Here is an 11,828-nt window from a genome sequence, read left to right as displayed (position 1 = left end):
CAAAGGTTCTTAACTGATAGTTCTTCCTTGTGTGGTTCTGAAGCAACATTGTGCAAAGAGTCTGTCTTCCGTAGTTTTAGGAAACTTCATACAAAATAGCAAAGCTCTTTTGTTTTTAAAAAAGCAAGTCTCCTGATTTGGAAAGCTGTCACATCACTGCAGTAAGAAGCTGACAGTTTCAAGAATCAATCCATTTGATTCTACTGGATCGTGTTTCTTATGGGGTGAGAGGGTGAGAGAGAGAGAGAGAGCAAGCACGAGCATGCACATCTGAGGGAGAGGAACCACCACACTTAAAGTGGTGGCTAGTGGCTTGCACCTCTGGGCATGGTGAGTGGCATTTTTTGTCTGAGGTTCCCTCCCCCCCTCAATTCCTTTCTCCTGCCATTCTTGGGGCATGTTGAGGGGAACAAGAGGGCTTTGGATCCAAAATTTCCTCAGCACATAGCATGCACCCTTTTCACTATTACTGCCACTGGAGTGAGAAGGAGGGCATGTTGGCATCCTTTGTGAGAGCAAGTGTCCTTTCCCTACTGGGTTTGATTTCTGCAGAGAGAGGGAAAGATCTGCTCTGTCCTGGGGCCCTGGGACAGGTTCCCAGGAACTGCAGGATTTGTCTTAAATGTATTTCCATTCAGAGTCTGGCTTAACAGGAATGCAACTTATATATAGCGTGAGGGAGAAGGTCAAGGAGACATAGACTATTCTGATCTGCAGGATAATAGGCATTGTGATGCTAGGGGCTTTGTATGGGCTTTAATTACCTGCTTCCAAGCCCTGCTTGCATGAACTGGAATACCATTATAAAATGTAATGGCCTTCTTCTGGAGGTTAAGGTAGTCCAAGGTCAGGAGAAAGTACCGTGTAGTAGCTAGGAAACTGCATGACTGAAGTCCTCAATTGTCTTTCCCCCTAGTGCATCTAGTTCCACATAATGGTCATGGCATGCATATATATCCTTTGTATGTATGTGACCTCTCAACACAAACTCCTTTTTCAGATGCGGAACTACTATACTGAATGAGGATTCAAATAGTCACGTTGAAGCAAGAGATCTTCCTGTACCACTGGATGATACCAAATAAGCAGATACATAAAACAAATGATGCTAATAAAAGATACCTTTTCATCTGTAGAGAAACTGGCACAATGGAACTTGCTTTTTGTCGGTGTGACCCATCAATTTCTTCAGTTCTCCACATTCCCACCAACATATTCTGGCACCGCAGAAACAGCAGAGCTTCTCTTGCGCACTGAGGCTACCTTTTTACTGACAGACACAAGCTACAGTTCTTCTGTTATGTGGGTAAGAAAACTTAGGGTGTAGCCAGGGCACAATCCTATGCAAGTTTAGGCAGAAAAATGGCCTGCAACTCTCAGCATGCACCAGCTATTTGCCTAGGATTGTACCTTTAGGCAACTTTGTCTCCAAGTCACTGGATTCAGGACAGGTGTTTTAGTAATCTGTGTCAAAGAACATTCTGCATTTGAAAAACACTACCTGCTCTTCTACTAAAAAGCAGAGACATCACCTTGCCAACAAAAGTGCGTATAGTCAAGGCTATGGTTTTCCCAGTTGCAATGTACGGCTGTGAAAGCTGGACCATAAGGAAGGCTGAGCACCGAAGAATCGAGACCTTTGAATTGTGGTGCTGGAGGAGACTCCTGTGAGTCCCTTGGACCGCAAGGCGATCAAACCGGTCAGTCCTAGAGGAGATCAACCCTGACTGCTCTTTAGAAAACTCAAATACTCTGGCCACCTAATGAGAAGGAAGGACTCCCTGGAGAGGAGCCTAATGCTGGGAACAATTGATGCCAAAAGAAGAAGGGGATGGCAGAGAATGAGGTGGCTGGATGGAGTCACTGAAGCAGTTGGTGTGAGCTTCAGTAGACTCCGGGGGATGACGGAGGGCGGGAAGGCCTGGAGGAATGTTGTCCATGGGGTTGTGATGGGTCGGACACGACTTCGCAACTAATACCAACAACACCTGCTCTTCAAATGAATGAGACATAGGAAGGTTTTTTTCCTTGTGTAAATGGGAGGGGGGAGAGATGAGGAAGTGTCCCTGCAATAAGTGGATACTGCAACAATGAGGCTTTCCATTAAGATCCGAGGCTGTTTCCAAGCAAAGGGCAGTATCAACACTAGTCCCATAGCCATGCAAAGAACTACCACTTCCAAATTGTGACTAGATGTCTCATTAATTTCAGTGGGTCTCCATGTTCCACTGACTTTAGATACTAGCCAGAGCTTCTAACATGCAGTGGCTCTGCCTGATTCATGGACTGTTTTAAGGGGTCCGCATGATAACATCTGCCCAGTCCCATTTTTTCCATCCCTTTTTTTCTTTGCACAAGAAAAAGAAAAAAAGGAGGAAAAGATGCGATAGTTAGCAAGCATCCTTGCAGAGAGCTCTACTCTGGCTCTGAAATAAATCAACGTGATGTCAATGTATCTTTTCACGTCCTGTGCCACAGCTCAACTTGCCAGTGGAAAGTATATGTCACAAGACCCACTCCTAATAGCTACCTGGTAATGCAATTGGAACAAACATCTTTCTTCACCTCTTAGCTCCCTAAACATCAAAATGCGTCATTCTTTCTCCAAGCAATAGCCGTTGTTACTTCTCACCTTAGAAGTACCCTCATGTTACACACATATAAAAAATGCATCCTAAATCTTCAGTTTAAAAAGTACTATTACCAGAGTGTGAATTCCTACTGTGGAATAAAGAGTGCTTTTAAGAACAGTTCCATGTAAGTAAAGTTCATTACAAGAAGTCCAGTTCATTATGAATAATGCAGTGCAATTCCTGAGACCGCTGGGCCAGGCATTGGGAAGTGAACTGGACTGTCCTGCTGCTTTCAGTAAAGTTAAAAGAAATACCATTTACTCCTTCCAATTCTTTTGCAGGAGAATCAGTTTCTGAGGTTTTTATGCTTTGTGCCTTCCTTAACTTTGACTCCTTTTTGTTCGGAATACACTGGTCTTCCTTTTGTTTTTGGATCTCGTGTCCAACACAAACCCAGCTGAGTCGATTTTTTACTCAATACACCAGCCTAATTGATGGAGCTACAATATTTTAGAGGATACTGGCCTCTGTGCTAGCTCATAGTTTTGCCATGTCTGACCTATCCTAGTGAATCCCAATTACAACTTTTCACTGGCGGTAAATGGGTGTGACTCTCTCCACGGGCCCTGAACATTCTAGCAAGGACACCAGTGCAGCCTGTAAGCACCGGCTCAAGAGTTTGAAACCACTTGTATCCTTCTGAAGTACTTCCCAGACCACTCTTGTTACCGGAGGCCAGAGCAAGATAACATGAATCCCTTTGTTCTAGAGCGTGGAGGGTGGGAGGAAGACAGCAAAGGTCATTTTAATTGCTCTTGCGGACATACTCACTCCCAGAGCGAAGGCCTGACCCTTCGGAAGAGCATTTCCTGTTATACAGGTGTAACGCTCAGGTCATCGGACAAAGAGAGGCCAGAGTCTCTCTCTCTCGAGGTTTTTTCTGGCTTAGAGGGAAGCTTGCCATTTCTGTGCAGACTGGCACTCCTCAAGACTGGGCCGGACTCGGCTGCCAAAGGCAAAGGCTGACCTGTTTCGTAGCAGAGATCATCGTAAGCGTAGTTCACATTGCCACAGGGGAAAGTCTGTAGCTTCACCAGTTCAATCCCAGCAATATCGATGTGAGGAGAATGGCTTTGGCTTGGAGATGAAGGTGACGCCCGAGAACTAGGAGAGGAGCTGCAGGTCCCATCAAACCCCGAATCTTCTCGCTCTTGTGCTGGGTTAAGTTTGGAGCTGGAACTGGGCTGGCAAATGCTCTCTAGGACCCAGGACCCATACGTTGGGTTCCAAAGGTTTTTGGTTTTATTCTTCAACTTGTGTGCAGGCTGACTGGTGGAATCGAGTTTCTGGCTTAGGGCTGGCTGAGCCCATGCTTCGCTGCTGGGGTTGCTGCAGCAAGGCACGCCTGGTCCTTTGGTGGCCCAGTCACCCAGGTTCTCCACCAGCAGCTCCTGCGGGCATTGCCCAGGTTTGTTCCCTGAATTACAGCCTTCCAGTGCCGTGGGGTTCGCTGGAGGTGTGACGGAAGGGCTCCCGCGCAAAGGAACCATCCCAGTGGAACCGCTTGCATGCAGCACGGCGTTTCCCTCATCCTCTGCTGTTGGGCTGCATTCGATGGGCAGCTCTGTATTGATCACATCAGGATCCTGAAAGATAAGCAAGCGTGTTGGATTCCTCAGGCAATATTAACGAATTACATGGTTTTACATATAGAAGCCCAAAGGAGATATTAATCCCAGAATGCTGCCGAGACCTCTTGTGCTGTCAAATGCTGACCTGCAGTGCCACTCAGTGCCAGCTCCAGGATTCTAAGTGCAAGACACCCTCAGGGCCCAGGACCTCAGGCTACCGACCTTCTCACCACCACCACCACCAGCTGCTCTTACTCCTCAGCCTCTTTCTCTTCCTCACTGCCACTTGCCAGACAGGCAGGCAGAGACACCTCTGCTTCCTCCTGCTCACCTCCACCTATGTCAGGCAGGTGAAAAGCAGGCTGCAGCAAGGAAGAGTCACTTCTAGGGAACGCTCATCTGTGGGATTCTAGTCACCTTCCTACATTCTTATGGGGCAGGAGAAGGCAAGATGCCACGTGTACATGAGGGATGGCTGATGAGACCCTTGGGAGCCCAGCAATGGGCCCGTTTAAAGGCGGCTGCATTTCACAAGCAGAGAGCTCACCTGTGTGCAGTATTTGATTCTTTCCAGAATGGTGGAGAAGTTGGGTCGGTACTCAGGACTATGCTGCCAGCACTGTGTCATGATCCGGTAACTTAGGAGAAGAAATTAAAGCAACAACTCAACATCAAAAATAAGAGGGAGGAAAATGGCCAAGTTGCATTTCCCCTTTCCCTCAGGAGGCTGGAGTTTGCCCCTCAAAGCAATGACTTGAACCACGATGGGTTCAGGAGAGTACAGATTGCTCAGAATCTGTTTCTCAGTGGAGATGTCTGGAGCGACCTGTGTGCAAAGAGGCAGAAATCACAGAGGCTCTCTTTTATGGTAGACAAATTCCCAGCTGGTGGTCAAGTGGCCAACTCACATGCCAAATATTTGCCATTAATTAAAAAAGGGAGGTGCAGAAAACTGTTGGAGCAATTTCATTACAGCACCTGTAAGGCAGTCTATCCTATTTTGCCTTGCTAGCGTCCTTGTAAAGGAGAAACACTATTAAAGAAACCAAAGCTCGTCTTCGTTCCCTCACACTCTGCAAACTGGCATAAATCAGTATGATCTGCAATTTCTGCAATGTATGTAGGTGGTAAATGCAACATTTAACAGTTACCAGGTTTTTCTAATCTGAGTGGGCTGTCTGAAGCCTGTGGATGTTGTCTCCTCAGTGCAGTCCTCATCCCCAAGTCTCTGCAAATATTTCTGTCTTCTCTTTAAGAAGCAACTATACTCACACTGGCCCAGGGCAGTTCTTTGGTGGATCCATTCGCCCTCCACTGGTAACAAACTCTAGCACTTCCTGGTTGGTTTTGCAAGGGTACGGCATGTAGCCCAAGGAGAAGATCTCCCAGAGCAGCACTCCAAAGGACCTAGCAGGGAACCAGCGAAGAGAACCCATTAGCCCCTGCTTGGTAGCGTGACTGAAGGAGAACCATGGGCACATGCTGCTGCTCCGGCGACCACCACCCTGGCCGGGCTGGGTCTCCCTCAGTGGAAGCCCGAGGGAGAGAAACCCTGTGGGAGCACCACTTGAAGGGGATACGCAGCCAGGTGATTCGGGGCTTGTGACGCACACAGTGGGGGAAGCAGATGTGCAGAGGGGTTTCTTCTGTTCTCATACAACCAGAGGCTGAATAGTGGGGGATTCAGGACAAAGGCCAGAGAGGCTTCTTCACCCGGCAAAAACTTGAGTTATGACATTTGCTTCCTCAGGATGGGGTGCTGGCTGTCCCCCTGCATTGCTTCAGAAGGGGAACAGACAGATGTATGTAGCATAAGGCTGCCCACGGCGACTAGCCTTAAGGACTTGCACACTCCTCAGGACTCATTACCGGGAGGCTGCACTTGCACCCGTATCCTTCTGTGGGCCTTTGGAGGCATCTGTTTTGCCCCTTCCAGAACAGAGGGCTGGACTCGGCAGACCTTTGGTCTGACTCAGGAGGGCTCTTCTTGGGTCCAGTGATTGCAAAGCGCTGCTGAAATTCTCTGAAATTCCAACTCAGAGTTCACAGAAAGACAGCTGGTGAAATGCTGTTTCCTCAGCAACAACCTGGCACTTCTCACTAAGGCTGGCAACAGTTGGAACTCACTGGGCACGCTTTAACGTACTTAACTAGCTCCACATTCTGGCTGACCACTGGTCTTTCTAGCTCAAGAACTGTCTGCACTGACTGGCGGGTTTCCGCTTTTGTCACGTTCTCTGGAGAAGCACAGCACGGGACCCAAGTCCTCCGGTGTGCAAAGCTCGTGCCGTCCCGGCGAGCCATTGCCCTCCCTTAAGCAGCAGGGGAGCAGAGTGCGGTTCTGACAGTCCCCTGAAAGCGGCCACACGCCCCCTTTTCCTGCCTAGAAAGCTCGGCTGTGTTCCTGCACTGCAGTTTGCTCCAGAATGGGTGCCCTTTGTTTTTGCTTTTGAGGATCTAAATGATGCAGCTTTCAAGCTGCTGTTCCAGTATGTGCCCCCCACCCCCCGTGCGGCTTCTGCTCCCCTGAGTGCATCGCAAAATGACTTCTTGAGAAAGACTAGACTAGCAACAACACCTTCCCAAGGGGCAGACCAGCTCAGCACTCGCTTCGAAGAGGCAGGGTGCTGATGTGGGCCAGCGGAACCTTCTCGCCTCTTCAGCTTGGCCCATCTTCATTAAGACTATCTGCTCAGTGCCTTTTTAGCAGCACGCTTATTTCCACTTTACTGAGTTTTCAAATATTTCAAACTGAAAACTGAGTTTTCAAGTATTTGCACTCATTTGCCTACTTAACAAGATTAAAATATTTACCAAAAGCACTCAAAGGAAAAGGTGAAAAAGGTAAAGGTTTCCCCTTGACATTAAAGTCCAGTCATGCCTGACTCTAGGGGGCGGTGCTCATCTCCGTTTCCTAGCCGAGGGAGACAGCGTTTGTCTGCAGACAGTCTCCATGGTCATGTGGCCAGCATGACTAAACACTGAAGTGCACGGAACGCTGTTACCTGCCCACCGAAGTGGTACCTTTTTATCTACTTGCATTTGCATGCTTTCGAACTGCAAGGTTGGCAGGAGCTGGGACGGAGCAACGGGAACTCACTCCGTTGTGCAGATTCGAACCGGTGACCTTTCGATCAACCAGCCCAGCAGCACAGCGGTTTAATCCACTGTGCCACCTGTATCCCTAAGAAAAAGGTACTTATGTTCAAATTTAAAATCACTATTTTTAAAACAAGCATTGTTCAACCCACAATTGTGACTTAAGCTAAAAATCCTATGCACATTTGTCTGGGAGTGAGCCTTACTGAACTCAGTGGGGCTTATTTCTGAGTAGTTGCACACAGGATTGTGCTGTTAACTTTTTTTTACCAGGTGTCAGTTTTGGATGTGAAGATTCCTTCCAGGAAAGCTTCTGGGGGCATCCACTTGACTGGGAGCATGGCTCTTCCTCCTTTGCGATAGTAGCTTGCTCTGCTCGGGCCAAAGAGAGAGGAGAATTAACGTAGAAACATAAAAACAGAGCAAGTCAGAAGGGGTCTCCCAGGCCATCTAGTCTGACCGCAGGCTCCAGCCTACTCTGCTCACGACATGCCCACCATGTACATGTCCAGCCTAGCCTTGAACACCCTCACTGATGGGGCCTCACCATGGAAGCCCATTCCATACCCTCGGGGTCCCAACTGTCAGGAAGTGCTTCCTGGCATCTAAATGGAACCTTGGCTCCCTGAGCTTTGCTCTGTTGGAGCACATCCTGCCTTCCTCTGCGGGGAAGAACAGGTCTCTACCCACCTCCATGTGACATCCCCTCACATACCTGTATGTCACCAACAGAAGCAAGAGAAGTCTGCGAGAAGGAGGTTGTATGAAAATACAAGGCCTCATCTTTCCTACATTGCAGCATTTTTCACTGCAAAGTCTACCTGATGCCATTTCTAATTTACATTTTCAGAGATGCAGGCCAATTAAGCAATACATTTCCTGCACCATATGAATGGAATGGAACTCCATTCAGTCCCCCTTCCCCTTATTGCTTTTCTTTCTTACCTGTAGATATCTCGAGCCATTCCAAAGTCCCCGATTTTGGCCACTCGCTCAGGTCCAGTGCAAGTCAGAAGGCAGTTTCTTGCCGCAATATCTCTTTTGAAAGAGCAGACACTGATAAGGCGGAAGCTAGTGATCCTGAATCTTAAGTGGGCACCATAAAAAGCACTTCAAGAAAACCTCCAAGCATTACCTAAGTGGGTCATTTCTGCAAGGACAGGCCCTGTTGTACTGCTTCCAAGTTACTTACATCTCCTCATTCAGTTGCCATTTACCAGTAACAGACTCTGTGCTGCAACTTCAGAGACTGTAAAAGGGGGATACCAAATGCTACATGTCCCTTTATTTTGGACTGCTGCACCTTCACAGAATCAGAGCACAAAGCAGAGTCGGGCTTCCCTTTGGGCAAGGTGGCCGTGGGGTGAAAAAGGGCCCTTGCAATTTGCCCCATCCATGTGATTCTGGTCTTCACATGCATCCTACTGCTAAATGGGACCACACTACACAGAGGTGATTCCCAGGACACTGAGGGTGGGTGTCAAAAGGGCCACTGAGAAAAGCTGCAAAGCGGCTCAAGAGACTTCCATTTATTTCTGTCCCCACTGCATCAGGGGAAGGTATTGAGTGAAGCATAGTGAAGGTTTCTGTACTGATTATGCATAGCAACAGGATGCAACCAGTAATAACTGCAAGAGGAAAAACACCAAAACAGAACAATTTGGCCACTGCAGGCCACACAAATGAACCAAATATTCTATTAACATTCATGCTTAATTGTACGTTTGGAAGAGCAGACCACCCTGAGGCAAGGTTTATGGTTTAAGAACACCCCCACCCCATTTGTTTGGTTTTTAAAAATCTAGTTCTTTCACATACAGTTTAGCACTTAAAGTGGTGAGCGTTGCTCAAGTGGTATCTCCAGTGGAAAGAGGGTCAAAATCCTATCCTGATCACTTTTATCCAGTTGACTCCGTTGGTGCCGGAATAAGCAAGCTTTTACATTAAACTGCATTCCTAAGAAGGGAAAGTCAAAAGGGACACCATTCTCAATAACCCCACTGGATAGGCTTCTGGATTGCATAGGCCTTTGGTCTGATTTAGCATGGTGCGTCTTTAGGTTCTTAACCCTTGTTGCAGATGCCAATATACATCGAGATCTATAAACATGTATCAACACACGAAGTAAATTCATCTGCTAAAGGGAAAAGAGACGGCAGGGAAGCACGTGACCTTCATCATATGATGCAACACTACCATCTAGTGGCCAAGGGAGAGAACCTCATAGAAATAAAAAATGGCGGTGTCAGGTCAGATATTTTGTATCAACATACGATGCTACCTAATACTGAGGCAGGCAATTGGTCTGTCTAGTATTGTCTGGTATGATTGGCCACACGTCTCTTCAGAATCCCTGGCAGGGGTATTTTAATGATAGGAGCCACCCAGAAAGCATATGGCTGGTGGGGCGAAGTTTAAATCAAATATATTTCCAGAGCACCTGCTGCCTGAACCTTTCAATGGGGAATACTGGGGTCTACTGGGGAGTGATCATCCCTCTTCAAAATATAATCAAAAGGAGGATGTGGCATTTATCTGTTTTCCACTGAAGTTCATGCTGACTGGCACATGCTGGGATATTTCCCATCTGCACTTTCATAAGAGTGTACCCTAAATCTCAGACACTTGTTCTGTCAAAAGCAAGTCAGAAACAGATTTCCCGGCCAGATAATACAACTCAAAAGTGTCTTTGGAGACATAAAAGGAGGGCTTTTATCTATGGAGGGCTGGTGCACTAAAGAGCACATTCATGATGCCCTGGAAAAGCAGCCAGGGAAAACAGCATGAGAATCACTGTATGGATGAAGCGGTTTACCTGTGAATGAAGTGGTTTTCCTCAAGATACGTGCACCCACAAGCAATGTCTCTAGCTATATTGAGCAAGTCCTGCATTGTCAACATGGACGGCTGATTCTGCATGAAGTACAGACGAGAAAGAGAAAAAATGAAGAAGCTTAAATATAGAAGACAAAACTTTGGAGTATAAGGAAACTGTCCTGTCATTAGTCAGTAGGAAAAGCCATGGTCAGGGCACCTGTGAAAGGACTTTTTCCCGTGTTACTCCCAAATTGTGGAATTCATCTGCCTCAGAGTCCCTCTCTGCTTATAGAAAGTTGCCAAGATATATATTTTTTTTCTTTCAAACAGGTTTAGGCTGCATTCCTGTGGCTTCCAGGTGTGGTCTGAATGGCCACAGAAGAATCTGGGGTCCCATCGCCCTCTGTGGAGATGGGCTCCCAAGTCAGAGCACCCGTCTGCATCCTCCAAGGTGGGTGCAGAAAGAACCAGGCTGCCTACAACTCCGGGCTCACAGGAGTGACGTGGATGGGGCATCTTGGGGTGGGAGGGGGTGGGAAAGGGAGGGAATAGGCTCTGGCAGCAGCTCAGTCTCCACTCTTTGCACTCGGGGTGTGGGGAAGACTTAGACACCCCAAACTGGGGCCTAAGTGTTTTGAAGGAGGGCGGGGGAGACACGTGGAGGAGGCACATGTTAGCAAGCATGCCAAGCAAGCTCTGGCCTTGAGCCACAGCATTGCTCTCATTTCTGCAAGTCTGCTAGCTTCTTGCTGCCCCTGTAGTGGCTCCTGTTAGCAAGGGGAGCACTGAATGCGGGCTGCTCCATCGTGACCATCACCTCCCCCCCCCCCCCCCCCCCCCCCCCCCGCACGCGCCCCGGAGCTGTTGCTTGAGGGGATTGCTAGCTTAAAGCGCCAACTGTATTGATCGGTTTCAGCTCTGAAGTCAGTAAAAAACAGCAGTGGAAATCCGCTCCTGCAAAAGGTGTAAAAGCAAATCAGAGCAAAGCAATCAGTGACTGAGCTGTGCAGCAATAGAGATGGCTTTTGGGTAGGGGGCAGCCCCTCTCTTGGCCTGAAGGCTGAATTCCCAGGTTGGAGGCACACCAGGACTGGGCTGGATTCAAAGGCTAGAGGGGAAGGGCCAACATAAAATTAATTTAAAAAACCCTGAATACTTTAGTCCAAAGCTCTTATTAACAGCAATTAAGCATTTTGGAGAGGCATTTCACCCTTTAAAAAGGGGGCAAAGGCTGCATAAAACCTGGGAAGCCATGGATGGCTGGGGAAAAGGGCAAGCGGGGCCTTCTGGGGAGGGCAGTGGGTGGAATGGGGCTTCCGAAGGACCCCAGGGCTGAAACTCTGCACGGATCCAGTGGAAGAAATAAGCAGGCTGGCTCCCTGAACCACAGTATGCCAGAAGGCATGCTTTTTCATCAAGCCCAACCTCTGTATCAACAGCATTATTGGGGGTTCAAGAATTAGCATGCCACAATATGCTAGATCTGTAGGCAGAAATATCCCTCTGAAGTTCTCTGTGGCTTTTCGGGTTGCTCTAAGGCAGGGGTCGGCAACCTTTAACACTCAAAGAGCCGTTTGGACCTGTTTCCCACACAAAAGAAAACACCAGGAGCCACAAAACCCTTTTGACATCTAAAATGAAGATAACACTGCATATATTGTTTTTTACCTTAATACTATGTATATCTTCATTATGATTTAGCTGCAGC

At 47.8% G+C, this 11,828-nt stretch overlaps 1 protein-coding gene across 1 annotated transcript in view; it reads right to left on the bottom strand.

Moving 5' to 3' along the window:
* Window positions 1-3,445: 3,445 nt before the first annotated feature.
* LTK (leukocyte receptor tyrosine kinase) overlaps window positions 3,446-11,828 on the bottom strand; it is a gene marked incomplete at its 5' end in the record, with an annotated part of 72,227 nt that continues 63,844 nt past the window's right edge. The window contains 6 exons of the mRNA XM_044436537.1: window positions 3,446-4,219; window positions 4,752-4,842; window positions 5,477-5,611; window positions 7,574-7,675; window positions 8,249-8,341; window positions 10,119-10,216. Of these exons, the coding sequence (XP_044292472.1) occupies window positions 3,446-4,219; window positions 4,752-4,842; window positions 5,477-5,611; window positions 7,574-7,675; window positions 8,249-8,341; window positions 10,119-10,216 (1,293 nt within the window). The remainder of the gene's footprint in view (window positions 4,220-4,751; window positions 4,843-5,476; window positions 5,612-7,573; window positions 7,676-8,248; window positions 8,342-10,118; window positions 10,217-11,828) is intronic.

This window comes from Varanus komodoensis, unplaced genomic scaffold (assembly GCF_004798865.1).
Source record: "Varanus komodoensis strain SLA01 unplaced genomic scaffold, ASM479886v1 scaffold3, whole genome shotgun sequence".
In the NCBI taxonomy this organism is placed as follows: domain Eukaryota; kingdom Metazoa; phylum Chordata; class Lepidosauria; order Squamata; family Varanidae; genus Varanus; species Varanus komodoensis.
Note: the sequence above shows the minus strand (reverse complement) of the source record. Positions and strands in the feature narration are given on the sequence as shown.